The sequence below is a fragment of the Thamnophis elegans genome, chromosome 6 (assembly GCF_009769535.1).
Source record: "Thamnophis elegans isolate rThaEle1 chromosome 6, rThaEle1.pri, whole genome shotgun sequence".
Taxonomy (NCBI): domain Eukaryota; kingdom Metazoa; phylum Chordata; class Lepidosauria; order Squamata; family Colubridae; genus Thamnophis; species Thamnophis elegans.
The window spans coordinates 51960205-51982528 of NC_045546.1; the positions used below are offsets into that span (position 1 = coordinate 51960205).

At 42.8% G+C, this 22324-nt stretch overlaps 2 protein-coding genes across 2 annotated transcripts in view; both read left to right on the plus strand.

Annotated features, from left to right (window-relative positions):
- Nucleotides 1-9140: 9140 nt before the first annotated feature.
- Nucleotides 9141-22324, plus strand: part of MRPS6 (mitochondrial ribosomal protein S6) — a 39685-nt gene continuing 26501 nt past the window's right edge. The window contains exon 1 of the mRNA XM_032219230.1: nucleotides 9141-9274. Within this exon, the coding sequence (XP_032075121.1) occupies nucleotides 9230-9274 (45 nt within the window). The 5' untranslated portion in view covers nucleotides 9141-9229. The remainder of the gene's footprint in view (nucleotides 9275-22324) is intronic.
- SLC5A3 (solute carrier family 5 member 3) lies at nucleotides 9187-21797 on the plus strand. Its single transcript, XM_032219229.1, has 2 exons — nucleotides 9187-9274; nucleotides 18271-21797. The coding sequence occupies exon 2, from the start codon at nucleotides 18569-18571 to the stop codon at nucleotides 20699-20701; it is 2133 nt and encodes a 710-aa protein (XP_032075120.1). The 5' UTR covers nucleotides 9187-9274; nucleotides 18271-18568; the 3' UTR covers nucleotides 20702-21797.

Consider the following 22324-nt stretch of genomic DNA (forward strand, 5'->3'; position numbering starts at 1 on the left):
AAGAGAGCTGTCAATTTGCAATTATCAAAAACAAGATACCATTTATTTGGCCTCTGCACCAATCCATCCTCAAACTTTTGCCCCATATTTATGAGAAGTAGAAATCACAGGTTGAAAAGTATGGGACTTGAGTTTATTTATTAGATTTTTATTCCACCTTTATTACTTCATAGGTAACTCAAGAAAGTGAACATACATAATACTTGGGTATGGAGAAAGGAAGGAAATGGAAAAGAAAGAAAGGAAAAAGGAAAGGAAAGGAAAAGAGAAAGGAAAGGAAAAGAGAAAGGAAAGGAAAAGAAAAAGGAAAGGAAAAGAGAAAGGAAAGGAAGATAGAAGAAGGACAGAAAGGGAAAAGGAAAGAGTGGAATGGATTGGTTCTGCTCAAAAACCAAGTCTCAAGATCCCGTGGACCCCTTTGGCTCAGGCAGTCCAATTCCATGCTGCTTCTCTCTCTCTGCAAAGCGAAGGGATCGCAGAAAGGCTGCCGAGCCCAGAACGACGCAATGCTTGAGAAACTGTGCAGAGAAACGCAGGCTACAACCAGCAAATCGCGTTTTCCCAGGAACCGACAAAGCCGCAGAGAACCAGTGGGAATTCTCCCTTCTGCAGCGTTATCAGTTTCCGGGCAGAGTCTTCCTTGATTTCACCAATCACCAGATGGAGGAGAGAGTTCGGTGCAGAGAGAGAAGGGAGGGAGGGGGGACATTTTCAGTCAGATTTTAAGACATTAAAAAACACTACGCGCAGTTTGAAACTTCTACATGGTGTTTTCTTGTTATGTGCACAGCTGCGCAGGTGCGCAGCTTAAAGGGAACATTGACCCTGGGATGTGTAGTATCTAGTTTTTCCTGTACATACGGCAGGAGGGGCTACAGCTGGATTTAGTCACAGACTGATTAGTCCAGAGACTGAGGGAATTTTCTTAAAGTAACCTTCCTTCTCTATTGGCTCCCAGTTTCCTCTCAATCTCTTGGTCCAAGTACTAGTTTGGCTCCTTGAGGTATTGAATTTGTTCAATTATTGGAATTATCTTATTGGATTTGGTTAATTGGATATTCTAAATTCTTTACAATTCGGACTGTTGGCCATAGAGTCTGCCTTGTCAGATCTCATAAGGGGGTAGGAGGGACCTGGCCTCCTACCTCTGGGCCTGTGGGTGCTCTGCCCAATGCCTGGGGGCACAGGGGTGACAGGCTCCCGTTTGCAGCCGAAAGAGAGAGAGAATTGGAGGCTTCAGGTAGGTATTTGTCTTGTTCCAATAACTACCTACAGAGTGGATTGGATTGGATTTATTACATTTATATGCCGCCCTTTTCCCCGAAGGGGACTCAGGGCAGCTCACAATTCAAGTCAGGGAAGGGGATACAGACAGGGGATAAAAAAGACGAACATAACAATACACAATTTAAAAGCACACAACAGCCATACCATTCGAGGAGGAGGGCAAAAGCTCTTTAGCCCCAGGCCTGTCAGAACAGCCAGGTTTTAAGGGCTTTGCGGAAGGCCTGGAGGGTGGTGAGGGTTCGAATCTCCATGGGGAGGTCGTTCCAGAGGGTCGGAGCAGCCACAGAGAAGGCTCTCCTCCAGGTAGTCGCCAGTCGGCATTGGCCGGCGGATGGAATTCGGAGGAGGCCTAATCTGTGGGATCTAATCGGTCTATTGGAGGTAATTGGCAGCAGGCGGTCTCTCAAGTACCCAGGTCCAATACCATGAAGGGCTTTATAAGTGACGACTAGCGCCTTGAAGCGTATCCGAAGACAATAGGCAGCCAGTGCAGCTCGCGGAGGATAGGTGTTATGTGGGTGAACCGGGGTGCACCCACAATAGCTCGCGCGGCTGCATTCTGGACAAGCTGAAGTCTCCGAATGCTCTTCAAGGGCTGCCCCATGTAGAGCACATTGCAGTAGTCCAGTCTAGAGGTCACAAGGGCACGAGTGACTGTTGTGAGGGCCTCCCGGTTCAGGTAAAGACGCAACTGGTGCACCAGGTGAACCTGGGCAAATGCCCCCCTGGTCACAGCCGACAAGTGGTGTTCGAAAGTCAGCTGTGGATCCAGGAGGACTCCCAAATTGCGAACCCTGTCTGAGGGGCGTACTGTTTGACCCCCCAGCCTGAGAGATGGAAAACTTGGCCAATTAGTAGGAGGGAAACACACCAGCCACTTGGTCTTATCCGGATTGAGTACAAGCTTGTTAACCCCCATCCAGGCCCTAACAGCCTCGAGGCACTGGCACATCACATCAACCGCTTCACTGAGTTGGCACGGGGCGGACAGATACAAGTGTGTATCATCCGCATACTGATGGTATTTTATCCCGTGCCGTCGAATGACCTCACCCAGCGGCTTCATGTAGATATTAAACAGGAGGGGGGACAGGACCGAACCCTGCAGCACCCCATAATTCAGGGGCCTAGGGGTCGATCTCTGCCCTCCAACCAACACTGACTGCGACCTGTCCAAGAAGTAAGAGGAGAACCACTGTAGAACAGTGCCTCCCACCCCCACCTCCCGCAGTTGTCGCAGAAGGATACCATGGTCGATGGTATCGAAGGCCGCTGAGAGGTCAAGGAGCACTAGGACGGAGGCATGACCTCCATCCCTGGCTCTCCAGAGATCATCGGTCAGCGCGACCAAAGCGGTCTCCGTGCTGTAGCCAGGCCTAAATCCCGACTGGAAGGGATCTAGATAATCGGTTTCCTCCAAGGACCGCCGGAGCTGAAAGGCCACCACTTTCTCAACAACCTTCCCCACGAAGGGGAGGTTAGAGACTGGACGATAGTTGTTTAAAACGGCTGGATCCAAAGATGGCTTCTTCAGAAGGGGTCTCACCACCGCCGCCTTTAAAGCGGGGGAAAAGAACCCCTCCCGAAGGGAGGCGGTAACAACCGCCTGGATCCAGCCCCGTGTCACCTCCCTGCTGTTAGCAACCAGCCAGGAGGGGCACGGGTCCAGCACACATGTGGAGGCACTTACGGCTCCCATGGCCTTGTCCACGTCCTCAGGGGTAACAGCTTGAAAATCAATCCAGTGATGTCCATCCAGATTCTCCCCTGGTGCCTCGACTGGCTGGTATCAGGAACAACACCAAGCTCCGTCTGAAAGCCCAAAGGGTCCATAAGGCGTCTGGGGTGGAACCACCTAATCGGTTCCTCCTCCCTACAGTGGGGGTTTGGTCTCCGAAAGTCAAGCCTCAGTAGGTAGTGGTCCGACCATGACAGGGGTAAGATCTCGCTATCCCTCAAACCAAGATCACAACTCCACAGCTCTGAGAGGAATACGAGGTCGAGCATGTGACCCACTGAGTGAGTCGGGCCCCGAATTACTTGGGTCAAGCCCATGGCTGTCATGGAAGCCATGAACTCCTGCACTCCATCAGAGTGTTCACCGAGCGAAGGCAAATTGAAATCCCCCAGAACCATAAGCCTGGGGAACTCAATTGCCAGCTCAGCTACTGACTCGAGGAGCGAGGGGAGGGCTGCTGCAACGCTATTGGGAGGCAGGTACGTTAACAGCAAGCCCACTTGACCCTTGAGGTCCAACTTCACCAGCAAGGACTCGCACCCGACAAGCTCCGGAGCAGGGATCCTACAAGGTACTAGAGACTCTCGGATAACAATAGCCACATCCCCACCCCTTCCCTGGGCTCTCGGCTGATGAAGCACCTGAAAACCCTCTGGGCACATCTTTATGAGGGGGACTCCTCCCTCCGGGCCCTGCCAGGTTTCAGTAATACATGCCAGGTCTGCCCTCTCATCTAAAATTAGGTCCCGGACGAGGGGAGCCTTGTGAACTACAGACCTGGCATTTAGCAACAGCAGCCTGAGACCAGGGTCCTGATTACTCGCACCATCTGGCCTTGGAGTGGGACTCATAGGGCCGGAAGGAGGGATCTCTGTAATGTAGCGAGCCCTCCTTCCCCGGTAATGGCCAGCCCTAAAGTCCCCGCCATATCTGCCCCTCCCTGTTAAGACCGTAATGCTCCGGCCCACTCCCGTGTCCGTAGTCCCTCCACCCACCCCCATAGCCCCCGCGTTTCCCGACAGGCCCTTCGAATCAATCATCCTGAGGCTGGGATTAAGCCCAGGCCCCCCTGACACTTCTGCAGAGCACTCAGTGCAGGGGGTACTCGGTTGCGATCCCAGCCTACTCAAACAAACACAGTCACATCACCAATCACTCCCCACTAACAGTTTAAAAAAAACACAAAAAGTTACAGTAATAATAGGAATTAAAAGTGGGCACACCCATCTACAATCACACCATACACACCTCATTCATAAAATGCGGAGAAACTAAAAATGCGCCACGGCTTTAACAGCCTTGCCGTGACCCCAAAAACCTACCACGGCTTCACAGCTCGCCGTGGCTTCTAACAAGCTTGCCATGGCTTCAAAGTCCTGCCGTGGCCTCAAGAGTCTCGCCGTGGCCTCAAAATCCTTGCCGCCGCTTCAAAGCTCTGCCGCTGCTTCAGAACTTCACCGCAGTGATGAGAGCCACGTAATTAATTGAAGCAGCTGCTGCAGCTCAGCGATAACACGCCATGGCTTGAGAGGACAGCTGCAGCTTTAAAAGGACATAAAAACAGAGAACAGGGAACTCGGCTCTCTGGGAGGCCATTGCCTCAGAGCCAACTTTCCAGGCGGCCTCTTCTTCTTGCCACAAGGCACGGTGGCCATTTTGGAATGACCTCATGGAAGCAGTCATTTTATGCAGCAGAGGCCTGCATTGTGGTCATTAATCGAGGCCGGCAGGCAGCTATTTAGTGCCCTAAGTCCGCAAAGCAGCCATTAATCAAGGCCGGCGGTCCCCCGAACAGTCTACCACCAGGCTTGAGGCACGTGAGTGAGGCATGGCCTCCACAATTCCTGAATCAGTGCAGGCCCTTGTGGGGACCCACAATGAAGTGGCAGAGGAAGGCTAGGGCAGAATGAGAAACAGGGCAGTGGCTATCAGACCATCTGCTGACTAGCGCCCCTCTAGAGCTGCTGTGAGGGATAAACTAAGAAGACAGAGAGCCTTGGAAAAACAAGTGGCCAGGGCTGAGAGGCAAGCTCAGGATACCAGGCCCGATTCTCCTGGCAGATCCAGATCCCCAGTAAGGCCCAGTTCTCTCCACTCTGCCTCACATCTCAGCCCTTCCCCTCCTTCTGTCTCCCCTGCTAGGCCTTGCAGACAGGTGGCCTCGCCTTCCCCCCATCTCTCCGAGAGCCAGTGACGTGCAGTCAGGTGAGGCAGAGCCTCAACACTGTCATCATGAAAAGAAAAAAAATGTAAAAGGAAAAAGGCTGAGCTAGTTGCTGCCAGAATCACAGTGGATGACTCTGCTTAGTGTTTAACTGTTTAAAAAAAGCCTCTAAAAAGTGCCCTCTACAGAAGGAGGCAGGAGAACCACGTGCCTCGTCTAGTCTGACTTTATGATCATTCGAGCAGAGTTAAGTAAGGGTTAAAAGCCGAAAAATTCCTTATGTAGATGAGGCACGTGGTTCTCTTGCCTCTTCCTATAGAGGTCGTTTTTTTAGAGGCTTTTTTAAACAGTTAAGCAGAGTCATCCATGGGGACTCTGGCAGCAACTAGCCCAGCCTGACCTCAGGAGCTCTTACCTTTTTCCTTTTACATTTTTACATTTTCATGATGGCAGGCAAGAGCAGAGTTGAAATCCTCTGTGATTGTGAAACAGCTGGAAAATGCTCAGGCATTCTCTCCTCTCCCCGACACCCACTGTCTAAAGCGCTTTCTTTCGCCCGCCTGTCAGAGCTCAGGCGAGCGAAAGAAAGCGCTTTAGACAGTGGGATGTCGGGGGAGAGGACTGCCTCACCAGCCATAAACCTCACCGCACGTTACTGCCGAGAGCGTATAGGGAAGGGGGTAGGGATCCATTGGAAGGGGGCTGTCTAGAGATTATCTCCTGACCTCACACCTGGCACCCCAAGGTCTTGCTGCTCTTGGGCCCTTGGAGGAGGAGCTGGAAGATCTAGAGCTCCTACCTGAAAGTATCAGGGGATGCATTGCCTCAGGCCCTTCCCAGAGAGAGCGTTCTTCACAAGGTGTGGCTAGACCTCATTCTGATTCCAGGCATCCTAGGTCTCTTTCCTCTGCCCATGGTCAGGGTCCACCTAGGGCCCCTTCTCCATCAGTGGTCCGCGAGGGCTCAGTATTAGGGGAGGGGGCACATCCTGACTTGGGGTTTTCTGAGGATGAGGACAACCTCCCTCCTGATCCCCCAGCCTTTCCTGGTTTCTTTGCACCCCCGGCATTTAAGCCTCTTCTGCATAAGGCGAAGACGACTGCTAAGATTGATACTGGGGCTCCACCTGTTTCCCAACATAGGGATCCCAACCTGGCTATGTTTATCAATCCTAATACAGATAAGGAGGAGTTTCCAGCCCCTCCTCTCTTTCTGGAAGTGGTTAAGAACCAGTGGGCTCGACCTTCCTCTTTGCCCAATCCTGGGAGTAATGACTGCCGCTTCTATAATATGGAGCAGGCTTTCTCCCAGGCTCTCCAATTGCCAATAGTGGACGCCTCATTGCCCTTATCGCTAATGCTTCTACCGTGGTCTCAGGTGATGTAGCTGACAAATTAAGGCCCCAGGATAAGTGTGCAGTGTCCTATTTTAATCGCACCACGGTTATGTGGCTGCGTCAATTACAGGGCCGCATCCCAATTCAGGATGAGCATCTTCACCAAGACCTCACCAAAATTATTTCAGCTACACAGTTTTCAGCTGAAGCCACCTTAGACGCTATCAAATTTGCTTCCCAGGCTTTGTCCAGTAACATTGCGGCACTTCTTATGGCTCCGCAACTGGCAAATGGAGAAGTCCAAATGGAATTTGGCAGCGGCCCCTTACTCCAGCCCCAATCTCTTCGGGGAATCACTTAACCCGATTCTCGTGGAGAACAAGGACAAGAAAAAGGTCCTACCCTATAACATCAAGAAGCAGGACTTCTGTCCAGCTCCTTACCATAGGCCTTCTTCTTCTTACTGTCCTCCTGAACTGGAGTATCGACACCAGCGGTACACCCCTTATAGGTCTGACAGGCAGGGCCATTGTCCTTTTTATCAGGAGAGGGGAAAGTACCAAGGTCAGTAAAAGTGGCCCTTTTGCGGGGGGGGGGCGCCCCTTCCACAAAGGGAAATGACTCCAATCCGAGTCAGCCCATCGGCGGCCGCTTAGCGTCCCTCGCGGATCAATGGGACCAGATAATGTCGGATGCTTCAGGTCCACCATCAGGGATGGTCTTCAGTTGGAATTTCTCTCCCTCCCCCTGACTCTCTTCAGGATCTTTTCCCCATCTCAGGATCCGGATTGATGCAGTCTAATGAGTCTAGCCATCCAACATTTGCTAGATATCCGGATTGTGGAATCGGTCCCAGAGGAAGACTATGGGCTGAGCCTATACTCCAACCTTTTTGTGGTCCCGAAGAGCTCGGGGGGATGGAGGGCAATCCTGGATCTGAAGCACCTAAACTGTTACCTGATCTATCGAGGTGGCGCAGTGGTTAAATGCAGGACTGCAGGCTACTTCAGCTGACTGCAGTTCTGCAGTTCAAATCTCACCGGCTCAGGGTTGACTCAGCCTTTCATCCTTCCGAGGTGGGTAAAATGAGGAGCCGGATTGTTGTTGGGGGCAATATGTTGACTCTGTAAACCGCTTAGAGAGGGCTAAAAGCCTATGAAGCGGTATATAAGTCTAACTGCTATTGCTATTGCTATTATCTCAGACGAACACTGCCCTTTCGCAGGTCAGAGGCTCTCTTTCTATCCTTTCAGCCTAGCACCCTGGGGGCTAGGGTTTCTTCTGCTACCATAGACAGGTGGTTAAGACAGGCCATCCCGGAAGCTTATGTAGCCTCAGGTAAAGATCCTCCTCAAAGGATCATGGCCCATTCCGCTCAATGTGCCGCTATGACGACCGTGTGGGCCACTCGGGCTCCTCTAGAGGACATCTGTAGGGCTGCCACCTGGGCCTCCCCAACGCCCTTTATCCGACACTATTGACTGGATCGTTTTGCTTCGGCAGACATGTCCTTCGGTCGTTGGGTTCTCCAACAGGTGGTGACCTCCCCTCCCCTGGGGTCTATTTTCCGCCCTGGGACTTAGCTTGGGTATGTCCCAGCTGTAGCCCCTCCCGCCGTATCTACAGGAAAAAGAGCGTTGGTCCTTACCTGAATGTTTCTTTTCTGTAGATGAGGCGGTAGAGGCTACATCCCGCCCTAGTCATTATAGTTAGGCAGGGCGAGGGGCGGTCAGGTGTTTGTTTGTTGTTGCCTGCATTATATTTTCGCAGCTTTTCCATTCGAACTGGAGGAAACTGGGAGCCAATAGGGAAGGAAGGTTACTTTAAGAAAATTCCCTCAGTCTCCGGACCAATCAGGCTGTGACTAAACCCAGCTGTAGCCCCTCCCACCTCATCTACAGAAAAGAAACGTTCAGGTAAGGATCACCGTTCTGTCTCTGTATCTTTGGAGCGAATAGCAAATTGGAGCTGATTTACACCATATCCTCTGCTGGGCTGTGATGTTGACATAAAGATTGGGACAGATTTGTTTTTCCTTTTTTTCCTTCCCCCCATTTAAGAGTAGAAGATAATATACTGTATTGTATTCACATAATTTCCTGTCTGACTCTTTCCCTTTTTGGGCATGTCAATGATTGCGGAAACAGTCCAAATACAAACTGTTTTTAGAAAGGCTCAACCATCAAAATGGAAATACAATTAGAGGGACTACAATAGGGCAATGCAGCTTCAAGAGGAGGAGAAGGGGGCGGGATTCAGTGGAAATTTCCACTCTCTGCAGTAGTATTTGCGGTCACAGATAAGAGGAGGGGAAAGCAAACGGCAGAAAAGGCGGGAAGGGCATCACTATGGGGAAAGTGAGGCAGCGCCCGCGGGCCTGCTTTCAAACGCGGGGTCGTCTTTCCTATGAATTGGAGGAGTTGGAAATAAAGGGTCTCCCCCCCCCCCCCCACCGCCGGCACAATTCGAGACCAGCCCGCCTGAAAAGCTCCTTTCCTCCCCACAGTCCTGGGAGGGGGGAAGAGTAGCACCGCCTGACGCGAGCAAAGGGGCGGGCCCGCCGGGTGCACGCAGCAGCCGAGCTCTTTTAAACACCCAGCCGCCTCCTGCTCGCTACAGCTGAGGGCCAGGGGACGCGTTCGATCCGTGGCCGCACCGCACTCCCCTTGTCTGGTGGGGCTGAGCTGCTCCTCTTCCTCCAAAGATGCCCCGTTATGAGTTGGCTTTGATTCTGAAAGCCATGCAGAGGGTGAGTGGGTGTGTGGACGTTGTGTGGTTGTGTGCCCTATTCGGTGCCCTTGCCCTCTTTTCTCCCCCAGGTATCCCCCTTCCCCGTTTCAGACGCTGTGGGTTCCCCGGGCCGCTCAGCTTCCAAAAGCCCTCTGAGGCTTCGGCGCGCCCTGGGTTTCTTCCCGGCACCCCTGAACGTCCGACCTCTCTGGCGCAACGTGTGGCTCCGAAAGGACGGCCTTTTTCTCCCGCCATTGCTGACTTTTCTTTCATTCTCGTTCGGCGAATCACTTCGGGAGAATTCGAGAACGTTTTCGCAATTCCGGCAGTTGAACTCCCCCGATTCTCAAGCGCCTTCTCTCCCCCCCCTTTCCCAAACGCTGAAAGAGCACATGTAGACTCGTTGCTTTTTTTTTTTTTTTACAAAACGCGATTAAAGGAACCGCTCTTAGTTGTTTAGGAAAACGTGCCAGGTTTAAACTATTTTCTTCTTCCCTGGGGTTTTTGCATGGGCTTCCCTTTAAACGCAAAAATCGCCCCGCTGCCCGTGTTCATTCTCAGCGGTGTTTCATCGACCCCGATCGCAGCTTTTTTGGACCGTTTCATTTTGGCACTTCTGGAAAGCTCCATGCTTGATAACGGCTCTCCTGATAGTTGTTAGTTGATCACCTTTTAAATGCTTCTCCCCGCATTGGAAGCTTTGGATTTCCAAGATATACAAAAACATGGATTTTATACATATATTAGAACATAAATTACTGGGATTGTTTTTTTTAAATGACTCTAGGAGCTACTTGAAGGGTAGCATTGAAAGATTGCTTCATTTCTTACCAAGAAGTTTACATGATGTTCAAAATACAGATCAAAATAGATAGAATCGAGTGAGAGCCCATAACTCAAGTAGAGAGGGCCTATTTTTCACATTGTGGGGTTGAGATTCATGCAGAAATTCTGGGGAAGTTTCCTAAAGCACGTACTGGTGTCCCAGTACTGATGAGTCTGTCTCCATATTAAAACAGATTCTGAAATTTGCAAATACTGAAGAGCATGACATAGTTTTGAAAAAGGAAATAGATAATGATGCTCTTTTTAAATGTATTTATTTGGGTAAACTGGTAATGGATGCTTTAATTAGAAAGTTTAGTTTTTTCATCAATATAGAAGACTGCAGCTCACAGTATTTCCTTGCACTGTAGCTCTACATGCAGCATGCACAAAGTCCCACTGAGGTTTGTGAAGTTAACTCAAAGGAGGTGTGTATATGTTTACAACCTTAAAATATTTTTGCACAGGGAAGTCTTTGCTTAGTAAAACTTCATTCTACATATGGGCGGTATTATATATTCTACACATATTATGTTTTGAATACGCCTAGTCAGATTTGAGTTTTGTGTTTCTGATGTTTGAGACCTGGGTTTGCAGATTTTTGAGTATTGTCATACATTTTGTTGCTCCCATAAAATGCAAGATAAATTAGTTGTTTCAGGATATACAAGTTTTTGGACCATCTCAGATGTAAAGTACATTTTAAAAATATTTTAGAAAGCATAGAGACAGATTCTGTTGAAGTGGAACCAAGCATTTCATGAAGCAGCATGTAGACATTTCTGAATTAATGTCAAAGGATTAGGATCTTGTAGCTGAAGAGTTCACAATCTGCAAAAAAAAATCCTCAACCCTGCCATAATGTCATATCAGACATTTAAATCAGACTGTCAGCTGATCTAAAGAAATAAAGATTGCCTTCTTAAAGGAAACATGTGCCTAAGAAATAATCGATCATTTTGAGTTCCACGTTTAGATAAAAAACTTCCAAATCATTACTATGTAGATATAAGAATATAAATAATTTAGTGTGGCCTTTTAATAAACGAATATAAAGAATTGCTTTAATTTGGTCTACATTTAGAATTTTCAATCTAAAAAACACTATTACTAGTCAGGTGAAACACTGTTCTGATGGATTGATATTGCCAAGAACATACATTTTCTGAGGATAAAAATACCTGAATCAATTCAGATAGAAATACAATAGAAGCAAGAATGCAAGCAATCTAGAATATTTACAGTATTCACTCTTATAATGGAAGAAACTAAACAACAACCACTGTTTGTCTTAATGACAAAAGTTTAGTGTATCCTATAATAATCATGGTATTTATAAGTGGTTAAAAAGTATCTAAAATAATTTAAATCCAATTGCAAAAAAGCTTTATTAAGCTTGAGATGTATTTCTCATTCCTATTTTACCTCCTTTCAGAAATACATGTACTTTATGAACTTGCCCAGAAGAGGGCAAGAGAGCTAAACTTTTTTCTGATTAAAATACAGGTTTTTTTCCATTCATGGGAAAGTGGTTCACTGATTTCACTTCTCTGTAAATAAAAACTGCATATTTAAAATTGACTCTACAAGTAATATATGTTATTTCAAATTACTCAGAGAATTTTATATTATTTTACTACATACCAGATACAATTTTACTCAGTACATGTTTGAAGCTATTGGTTTTTCTGCTTTTGGTAGAAAGTATTTAGATATATAACTTACCTATTGGGAAATAGCAAAGTTTATTGTAATATACTGCTTTCCCCCAGTATATAAAGGAATAGAACAAGAATGATGAAAAGCATAGTAATGCACTGAACAGTTAATTCATCCAACATTATGAGTTTTTATATCATTTCTTCATTTGGAATTTTTCCCAGTTCCGTGTCTTAGAACTAAGAACTTTCATTTATGAACTGATTAATGTTTATAGCCAAAATTGTATTTTTTAAAAATTGAGTTTTTTCTTAGATGTATTTATGGAGGCTAGAACATGGTCATATTTAGAGACTGCTACTACTTATTGGTTGCTTCTTCAAATTCTTTTGTTGGTTGATTGGCTTGAAAAATGGACATTGACTTTACAGTATGCCTTAAAAACCGACTTTATGAAATGTAGTTAGTTATACATGCTTTTGTAAGACATCGTTACAGATAGATAGTCCTTGACTGATGACCATAACTAAGCCCATAATGTCTTTTGCTAAGTAAGGCAGTTGCTAAGTGAGATTTGCTCCATTTTATGACCTTTTTGCCACAATTGTTAAGTGAATGATGTGATCATTAAGCAAATCCTACATCCCCTATTGAACTTACTTTTTGGAAGCAAGCTGGAGAGGTTACAAATGGTGATCACATGGCACTAGGATAATGCAACTATCATAAATACATGCCAGATGCCCAACTTTTGATCATGTGACCGTGGGATTGCTGCAACGATCATAAATGTGAAAACCATACATTGCTTTTTTCAGTGCTGTTATATCTTTGATTAGTCACTAAATGATTGATTGTTAAGTAAAGGATTATCTGTACCAGCAGAATGATGGGGCTATTATGTAATTGGCAAGTTTCATCATTGCAAGACTGTTTCAAGAATTTAGGGTCCACACTATGTAGGACTAGCATCAGGTTATATATGTAATTAAGTTTATTAAATTGTGTTCAGAGCAACAAATAAACATTGGAGAATAAATTGCAGTAAATTACAGCAGTACCTCTACATGTATCTCCAATTGTTCAATTATACTATTGTATAAATATGGATTTAAAGATAAAGCTTTTTTATCATTTTTATTTGGGATGTAATTACTTTTTATATAGGCTGGCAGATGTAGACGTTCAATAGACCAATGCCAGTTTAAGTTGGAGCTAATTTATTTAGTTGACATTAAGGAGTGGATAACTGCTGGCAGGATCAAATAAAGTAAATGGCATGTGACATGTGACCCGCAGTGGTGGGTTCAGCACCCTGGCACAGCCGGTACACTGTGCAGGGGGCCAGGTGTCCTAGATGGGCGTGTGCGTACATGCGCACATCACTGCCTTGCGACACCCATCTGCCTGGTGGAGGTCACGCAGGCACAATGAGCCGGTCGCGATATTAAACGTTCATAGAACGCAGGTGGTCCAAACAAGCCATCGTACCGGTACGGTGGCTGCTTCTCCCAGAACCCACTGGTATGTGGACAAGGATACTTCTGCATTAAGAGTGATTGATCTGTTAAGAATGATACTTCTGTTTAGTTTAATGTTCCCTGCTGACAGTAGGACTGTATGAAATTTCTTGGTATGCATGAACTTTGATTAAAAGGTGCATGAAAGTAATCTGTAGTACTGATAATTGATCATTTTTGCTGAAAAAAAGATATCTTCACTTGAAAACACATCTTCTCTAGCCCAAGTAGAAGGTGAACCGTTGATCTGTGGTAAAGTACCAGTGAATTCAGCTTCAGGGAAGCCAGATCATTTTTTAAACCTGCAATTTACAAAGAATCTTTTTCGGGAAGATATTTTTATGATGGAGATTCTACGAGGAGGATCAAATTAGTTTGTGGTAGCAAAAAACAGGAGTTTAGTAGTACCTTTTCTGATTAATGTTTTTAAAGGTTAGCAAAATGCTACCACAGTTTGGAAAAAGTGCTACCAGATTCCTTCTGATCTCCCCCCCCCCCCAAACGATGGGATGGTCATAGAAAAAAAGCACCTCAGAACTGCTTTAAACCTATGTTTGTGCTTGCCAAAGCTGTACTCCATTGCTGACAAAGGGCAAAAATATAAAGAAATGTGAAATAAGTTGGGCATCTTCTGAAATTCACTGAATCATTGTTCTAGGGGGCTTCTGTCACTTTTTAATATTTGAAAAGAAAATTTCCTAGCTAAACCTGGGGATAATTTGCAAATCTTTCCCCCTCTCCCCAATCTATTCAGAAGTAAATAAGGCAATCATTTATACATGTGGACCACAGGATACCTTGCTTATAACAGGCAAGCAATTGTAAGAGCCTGAATTTCGTGACTTAATTTACATATTAAAAACAAATAAGTTATAGAAAAACAAGTTATAGAAGTTATAGTTACAGAAGCCCCTTTGGATAGGCAGGTAAACTAAATAGCAACTTTAAAGATCATAAGTACATGAACCTTCTAATTTCCTTTGATATTTGTAATACACAAAAATAGTAAAAGCTGAGAATTTTCTCTATATTAATAGATTAGGGAACTGGAGTTGATTCATGTATTAGGCATCCATAACTGCATCTAAAAATATGTTTTCACTTTATTATGCGCACAAGTGTTCTCGCTTCCCTTTGGCTATGGGAACCAATATTAAAGACCAGTTTTATACAGACATTTATTTTATTTATTACTTGTGCCTTAAATAGAAAAAATAGCCCTTTGACTTGCGATTACAATTGAACGCAAAATTTCTGTTGCTAAGCGAGACAGTTGTTAAGTGAGTTTTGCCTCATTTTATGATCTTACCAAGTTGTTAAGTGAATTGTTGCAGTTGTTTAGTAACACGATAGCTAAGTGAATCCGACTTCCCCATTGGCTTTGCTTGTAAGGTGATCACATGAGCCCAGAACACTGCAACCATCATAAATATGAGTCAGTTGCCAAGTATTTAAATTTTGATCATGTGATTATGGGGATGCTGCAATGATCATAAGTGTGTTATAAGTGTTATTAAACTGTTAAAATATTTTTTAGTGCCTTTGTAACTTTGGTCATGAAATGAACTGTTGTAAGTTGAGGACTACCTGTGATGTGTTATTTGGTTATGTATTATCTTATTTTGTATGGATGTTCAGGGATTGGAATATTGTAACTTATTTGCAGGTACATAAGCTTTAGTTCTGCCAGAATTGTAGTGGGTGGAGTGGTTAAATACTTTCTAGGTGTTCCATACTGTATACTAGGTTACCAATGCATCCCATTGGATTATCTTGTAAATTGTTTTTGCTGTTCATTAATTTAGAATGACTACTGCCCCTTTGTGATAGGCAAATTAAATAATATTTAGGATATCTGATTTAAGCCTTACCCAAACTTTTCATTATTTTTCTCTCTCTCTAGAGATGTACAAAATGGTCCATGCAAGGTAAACTGGATTTGTATAATTCACATCTAAACAAGGAGGCATGTTCCATACAGAAGTGTTTTGGGCAGATGGTGTAAGAAAATGTCAAGAACATTAGGGCAAAGTGGTAGCTAAAGGCAGATAAGGAAAGGAAGGCACCGGGTAGATTCAGAAAATGTGTGGGTGATTGGATGTGCCATTCCTGAAGCCAGAGATTTTGGTTGTAGTTATGACAGATAATGAAAAGAAGATGAAGCAGGTGGTTTTGTGGCTGCAACAAATGTCTATACAATTGTATTTTGGCAATTTCATGAGATTTCGTGTGGCATTTTTTAATAGAAAGGATATTATGATGTGCTCTGTTATATTGTTGCCTTAGTTACCAGAAAACTAGTTCTGTAAAGAGGTAGAATCTAGAGTTTCATTTCCTTGCCAAAATGTATAATACAGGGGTGTCAAACTCAAGACCCATGGCCCGGATCTGGCCCATGAGGTGCTTAGATTGGGCCTGCAGGGCTGCCCTACAAAAAGCAAAAGACCAGCCGGCATTGCCTCTGCCAGCAAAAATAGAGCTTGCAAGAGCCGTGGGTGGACCTCCTGAGCTCCGTTTTTGATGGCAGAGGGTTGCAGAAGCCATTGCAGCCGAAAACTGAGCTCAGGAGCTCATTTTCGCTGGCAGAGTGCTCAGCCTGCCAAAGGTACCTCCAACACGAGTGATGTCAAGGTGGCCACACCCATCCTGGCCATAACTACCCTGGCCCCCCAAGGTCAAACACAACACTGATGCGGCTCTCAATGAAATCGAGTTTGACACCCTTGGTGTAACAGGTCCCTGAATCATTTGAATGTGTTTTCTTAATATATAACTTGAAGAGTATATAACATCTAAATTTATATCAGCAGATATGTGGATGAAAAATAACTGGTAGCATTAAAATGATGAAATTTGTTTTTTGGAGCTCTTCATTTTAATCTTTTTCTCTTAATTCCTGCTTTTTCTAAGTTATTTCATTTTCAGTGGTTTTGAAAAATAATCAGATATTGTTACATTATCTGTTCCATTTTATAAGATGGTCAACTTGATTAAATTTATTGAATTCTATCTGTATTACATCCAGAGCATTCCCTTAATCTACTAATCTAGTCATTGTAATCATTGAGGAGCTGTTTTAGTTTGTAGTTGTAAAAAAAATCTGGGATGTGGTAATACATTTCCTAACCAATAACTTTTAGTGAAAGGCTTACACTTTTATGAATTGCAATTTTTACTTCATTATGTGCTACCAGGAGCCTTCTAATCTAGTCAATTATTTTTAAAAAGCCATAAAATCTGACATAGCCTGTGTTTGACAAACTCATGCAGGTTTCAGATAATTATTTTGTTACTTTCTAAGTGCTTGCAAACAGACTGCTTTATGATATTTCTATGATTTGTTTAGTTACTAAAGTCAAGGTGATTTGTCTAGTTTTTTCCCTTTCTGAAAGATCAGAACAGTGTTAAACAGCTCTTTTCCATTCTGTTCGTCTGATGCTTTCCCTACACGAAAGTTCTCAAAGATTACAGTTAATGGTTTTGAGATAATATTATCTAGTACCTTAACAGCCAAGGATGTAATCCATCTGACCCAGTGGCTTGAATTCATTCAAAGTAACTACTGTTCCTCTCACCACTTATATGCCTGTTTTAACCTTCACTTCTCACCTTCTGATAGTTGGACCTCTTTTTCCTTTTGTGAAACTACAGATGCAAAGTAGGAGATAAGGAGTTCAGCCTTTTCCCTGTTGCCTTCTTTTCCAACCAATGGAATGTCTGTTTCCTTAATCTTCTCATACTTCATCCAAAGAAATATTTTTGGTTATTTTTGCTTTCCATGCAAGCCTCCTCTCATCGAGACCTTTAGTCTTTCTAATCCCATTCTTAAAGAGATTTGGACTATTTTCTAATATTCTGCTTTTGTTATATGGCCCCTCTTCTCATTTAAAAAAAATTGTCCATTTTGTTTCTCAGTTTATCAAAGAGTTCTTGCCAACTATACCAATAATATTACCTGTCTCTTGTTTTTTTTTCTAGTATTGTTTTAATTTGCTCCCTGATTAATCTTATTTTTCAAAATTTCCTAATGCTGCTGAACTATTTTCCCTTTAGCATTTCCATCCATGAAATCCTTCCCACATTTTTTCTTAGTTTATTGCAGTCACCTCTTGAAACATAGAACACTAATCTGATTACCTTTAATTCTCCCTGCCTTCAGTATGGTGAATTCTAGGATGATATGATAATTATTTCCCAAGGTTTCCACAACTTCCACTTCCTCAACCATTTCTTCATGGAGGAAATGTACAACTTCAGTAAAAAAAAACCTCCTGAACTCATTACTTTCCTAGAAGTCCTCCATCTTGTCAGAATTTAGCTTTGGTCAACTAGAGGTCACCTGCACTTAGACATTATCATTAGACTTTTTTTGAAAAAGAAAAATCCATATTGAATATAGAACATGAATATATAAAGCATGTTCATCTTCAAGCTTTGAAGAAATTATATGAAAAAAATGTGTATGTACACAGCTACCATAGGGAAAGGGAACTGCGTACAATGAAGATCAGTTTGGAGAAGCAAATGAATAGGAAAAGGAACATACAATTATAATTTCCCACATGATTAAACTTTTGCAATTAAGTTTACAACATTATTGATACAATATAACACAGAAACATCAAGTTTGATAAATCATGTTTGGAGATAATTGTGATTCTGAAAGAATTAAATGGTGCAATATATATAAATCCAGAATAGACTTCTTCTGTGATACTGATTTACCATCATTTTGAATAACAATTTTTTTTGTGTAATTAAGTTAATGCTTAGTAGTAATGCAAATTTGGTAGTTTATTTAGAAAAAGCATGCACTTTCTTTTTCTTTACTAATATATCTTGTTTACAGTCTTTGAAAGTTATATGTTAAATTGTGTAAAATTCAACATTGCATTTCAAAGGGAGAAAAAGCTATGTTCAACTACTTGTTATGACAGAATTCAAATTTTTCTGGTGCATAGTAAAGCCTTCTCTAATTCAATCTTTATCTTTTGTTTTTGCTGCCTTGCAGGGTTGGTACAGTAGGCCTCACTAAACTTAGCTGCAACTAAGAATTTATCCTACATCAACAAAGTTAATGATGATACTCTTGTGGATTGGAGAATAAAAGAGCACACTAAGTATTTAAGAAGCGGAAAAAAACACATTTTATCTTCTCAGATTTATACTGCATTCACTGCTATCAAGACAGCAAACCAAAGGACAGATTTTTGATCCACAGTGTGTGTAAAACTAAACTGATTTATCTTACTAAGGCTCGGGGTTTATGACCTGGACACCAACATTTGGAAGTTACTTGTTTTACAAAAATGAGGGCGGCTTTGCAACCAGCAGACATTGCCATTGTGGCGCTCTATTTTGTGCTTGTTTTGTGCATAGGCTTTTTTGCCATGTGGAAATCCAATCGAAGCACTGTAAGTGGGTACTTCCTTGCAGGGCGATCTATGACATGGGTTGCAATTGGTGCTTCTTTGTTTGTAAGCAACATCGGAAGTGAACACTTCATAGGGCTTGCAGGATCAGGAGCAGCAAGCGGATTTGCCGTGGGGGCATGGGAATTCAATGCCTTAATGCTTTTGCAACTTTTGGGATGGATTTTTGTTCCGGTCTACATACATTCTGCAATATACACCATGCCTGGGTACTTATCCAAACGCTTTGGAGGGCACAGAATTCAAGTATATTTTGCTGTTTTGTCTCTAATTCTCTATATCTTCACCAAACTCTCAGTAGATTTGTATTCGGGAGCATTGTTCATTCAAGAGTCATTGGGCTGGAATATTTATTTATCAGTGACACTTTTGATTGGAATGACTGCATTGCTGACAGTGACTGGAGGTCTTGTGGCAGTTATCTACACAGACGCAGTTCAAGCTTTGCTTATGATTATTGGTGCCTTCACACTTATGATCATAAGTATTAGAGAAGTGGGTGGGTTTGAAGAGCTTAAACGAAAATACATGTTGGCCATACCAAATGTTACATCAATTTTATTGACACATAATCTTTCCAGTACTAATTATTGCCATGTTGACCCAAAACCGGACGCACTGAAAATGTTACGTGAGCCAACTGATGAAGATATTCCTTGGCCTGGTTTCATTTTGGGACAGACTCCAGCTTCTGTATGGTACTGGTGTGCAGACCAAGTAATTGTCCAGAGAGTGTTAGCAGCAAAAAATATTGCTCATGCTAAAGCAGCCACTCTGATGGCAGGTTTTTTAAAACTCTTACCTATGTTCCTTATAGTTATTCCAGGTATGATATCACGGGTATTGTTTGCAGATGATATTGCATGCATCAATCCAGAACATTGTATGAAAGTTTGTGGAAGCAGAGCTGGATGCTCTAACATTGCCTATCCGCGTCTGGTAATGAATCTTGTTCCTGTTGGTCTGAGGGGCCTTATGATGGCTGTAATGATAGCTGCTCTAATGAGTGATTTAGATTCTATCTTTAACAGTGCCAGTACCATCTTTACACTTGATATATATAAGCTCATAAGGAAGACTGCATCATCCAGAGAACTGATGATTGTTGGAAGAATTTTTGTCGCTTTCATGGTTGTAACAAGCATTGCTTGGGTCCCAATAATAGTGGAAATGCAAGGAGGACAAATGTATCTATATATACAAGAGGTAGCAGATTATTTGACTCCTCCAGTGGCTGCTATATTTCTTTTAGGTGTATTCTGGAAGCGCTGTAATGAACAAGGGGCCTTCTTTGGTGGGATGATTGGATTTGCTTTAGGAGCTACACGGTTGATTCTGGCATTTATCTATCGTGTCCCTGAATGTAACCAGCCAGACACTAGACCATTTTTCATCAAGAATATCCATTATATGTATGTTGCTACTGGACTGTTTTGGATCACTGGAATTGTGGCTATAATAGTCAGCTTTTTGACCCCACCACCTTCAACAGAACAAATTCGTACAACTACATTTTGGTCTACAAAAAACAGAACTGTAAAAGAAAGCACATTAACAGGCAGTCCATATGAAGCACAAGAAAAGAATGTGTTAAAGTATGGTGTAGTGGTATCTTCAAATGGGAAGTCTGAAGATAATGTTAAAAATGAACAGCCTGAAAATGTCAATCTTCTAATTACTTCCAGAGATGACAGCAATCCAGTGATTTCGTTGAACTCTGAAGTTGAAACACCAGTTGATTGTTACTCTAATGGGCAGGCAGCGCTTATGGATAACAAGAAGAGTGAAGAGGAAATTGGGAGTAATGACAAAGATTGGAAGTTTATAGATTGGTTCTGTGGCCTTAAAAGCAAAAATGTGAATGAAAGAGCCACCCAAGATAAGAGGGAAGAAGAGACTATCTGTCTACAAATGCTGGAAGAGACTCCAAAAGTTAAATTATTACTTAATTTTGGATTATTTTGCGTGTGTTTTCTTGGAATATTCATGTTTGTTTATTTTTCTTTGTGAACAGTTTTTTAAGAGTGTGGCCTGATATTCAAAACACACAACTAGTCCTTGGAGAAATATATAATTATGTGTGTTCTGTGTCATATCTCAGGCTTCCTTTACATTATTGTTCTTAACCAGTTTGAAAATCATTACAAAACCTATAGCTTAGTGTTTTTATTTCAGTGCAGAATGGGGATTTTATTCAATACCAAAAGTTGAATTTCAATATATCAAAGTAAGAAATTAGTTTATTAAAATAATCATTTGCAAATGGTCAAGGTGAAACTAGTGTTAATGTTGGTACTAACACTTCAAATATTGGTAAATTACACATATACAATTATGAGTCATCTTAATAATTTCTGATTATTTTCCTTTTACCCAGTACTCAAAACATTGTTTTTGACTAGGTTCCCAACAAATATCTAAGTATTAAAACTGAATTACACAACTCTTGATAATTCTTATCATCTAAAATTATGCACCACTAAATACAATACTTCCCTTTCTCCATTCACTAGATGAAGTATTTATCAATAATAGCAGTAAGTTTGAAGAAAAATTCAAATTACACAGAAAGAATGGTCCAGTTTACATCTCCCTAGTTGATACTCTGACATTGATTTAGGTCTCCATTGCAAATTATGCTATTTGGTATTATAGTTCAAATTACCTGGAGACAAAATGGCAGTCTAAATGGTGGTAAGAGGGAAAAAAACACCTCAGTATTTTCAGTTAAAAATACTTTTTTGGTAAGTTGGAATTTTTTCATAAAATTAAATTTACACATTAACATTGTAAGATTATAGTGATTCCTCCAACCTCTTGCAGAATGAAAAGCAAAAAAACCTCTAACATCCTCTGTGAAATCTTTTTCACGGTGTAAAAAAAAAAGCCACTGTGAAATAAGCAATTTTGTACCAAAGACTTTTTTTTAACTCACCCTTTTCCAGGGTTGGACTTCAGTGACAACCCCCCCCCCCCAATCTTTCCAGCAGTTTAGATGAGGGCTTATGTTCTTCTTCTCAGCCACCATATCAACCTTCCCTCCAGTGTTCCAATCGTCTCCCCATGCATAAGCCAAACAAGCCCTGGGTTTTAGTTTGCGCTCAAATAATGGAAAGTCAGCATTTCCATGCATGGAAGAATCTCCTGTTCTGAGGCTGTAGTTTTAGCAAAGGCAGAAAAATGAATCTTACCTGCTCCCTATGTTGTGCCAGTTTTTAATACCCAGTTTGAAATGCATGAGGAGTAATAGATGCACTCTCCATTACAGCTCTGGCCTTCACAGCATCTAGAGGATGACTGAAATGGCAGGGCCAATGGAAGCAGGGACTGGCAGACACATAAACTTACGACTTTTGACAATCGTATCATTCCTAACTGGCTAGAGGGAATTTGTCCTTTGTTTAGAATTGAGCTCACCTCTGCAGTTTTGCAACAAAATGCATTCTTGCACTTAAAAGTGGTAAAGTTGTGCCCCATCAGATGCTTTGTACTTCTCTTGCTCCCTGGTCTTTGGTCATGCTATCTGCAATGATGGAAATTGAAATATTCCAACATTGGAGGACCATAGGTTCTGACTAATTGGGACTGCAGAACTGAAGTATCTTATACAAAAACACATGTCTTTTCTTTTTT

Bases quoted from the DNA above. Each gene is read 5' to 3' on its own strand.
- SLC5A3 (XM_032219229.1), top strand. From the start codon at position 18,569: ATGAGGGCGGCTTTGCAACCAGCAGACATTGCCATTGTGGCGCTCTAT.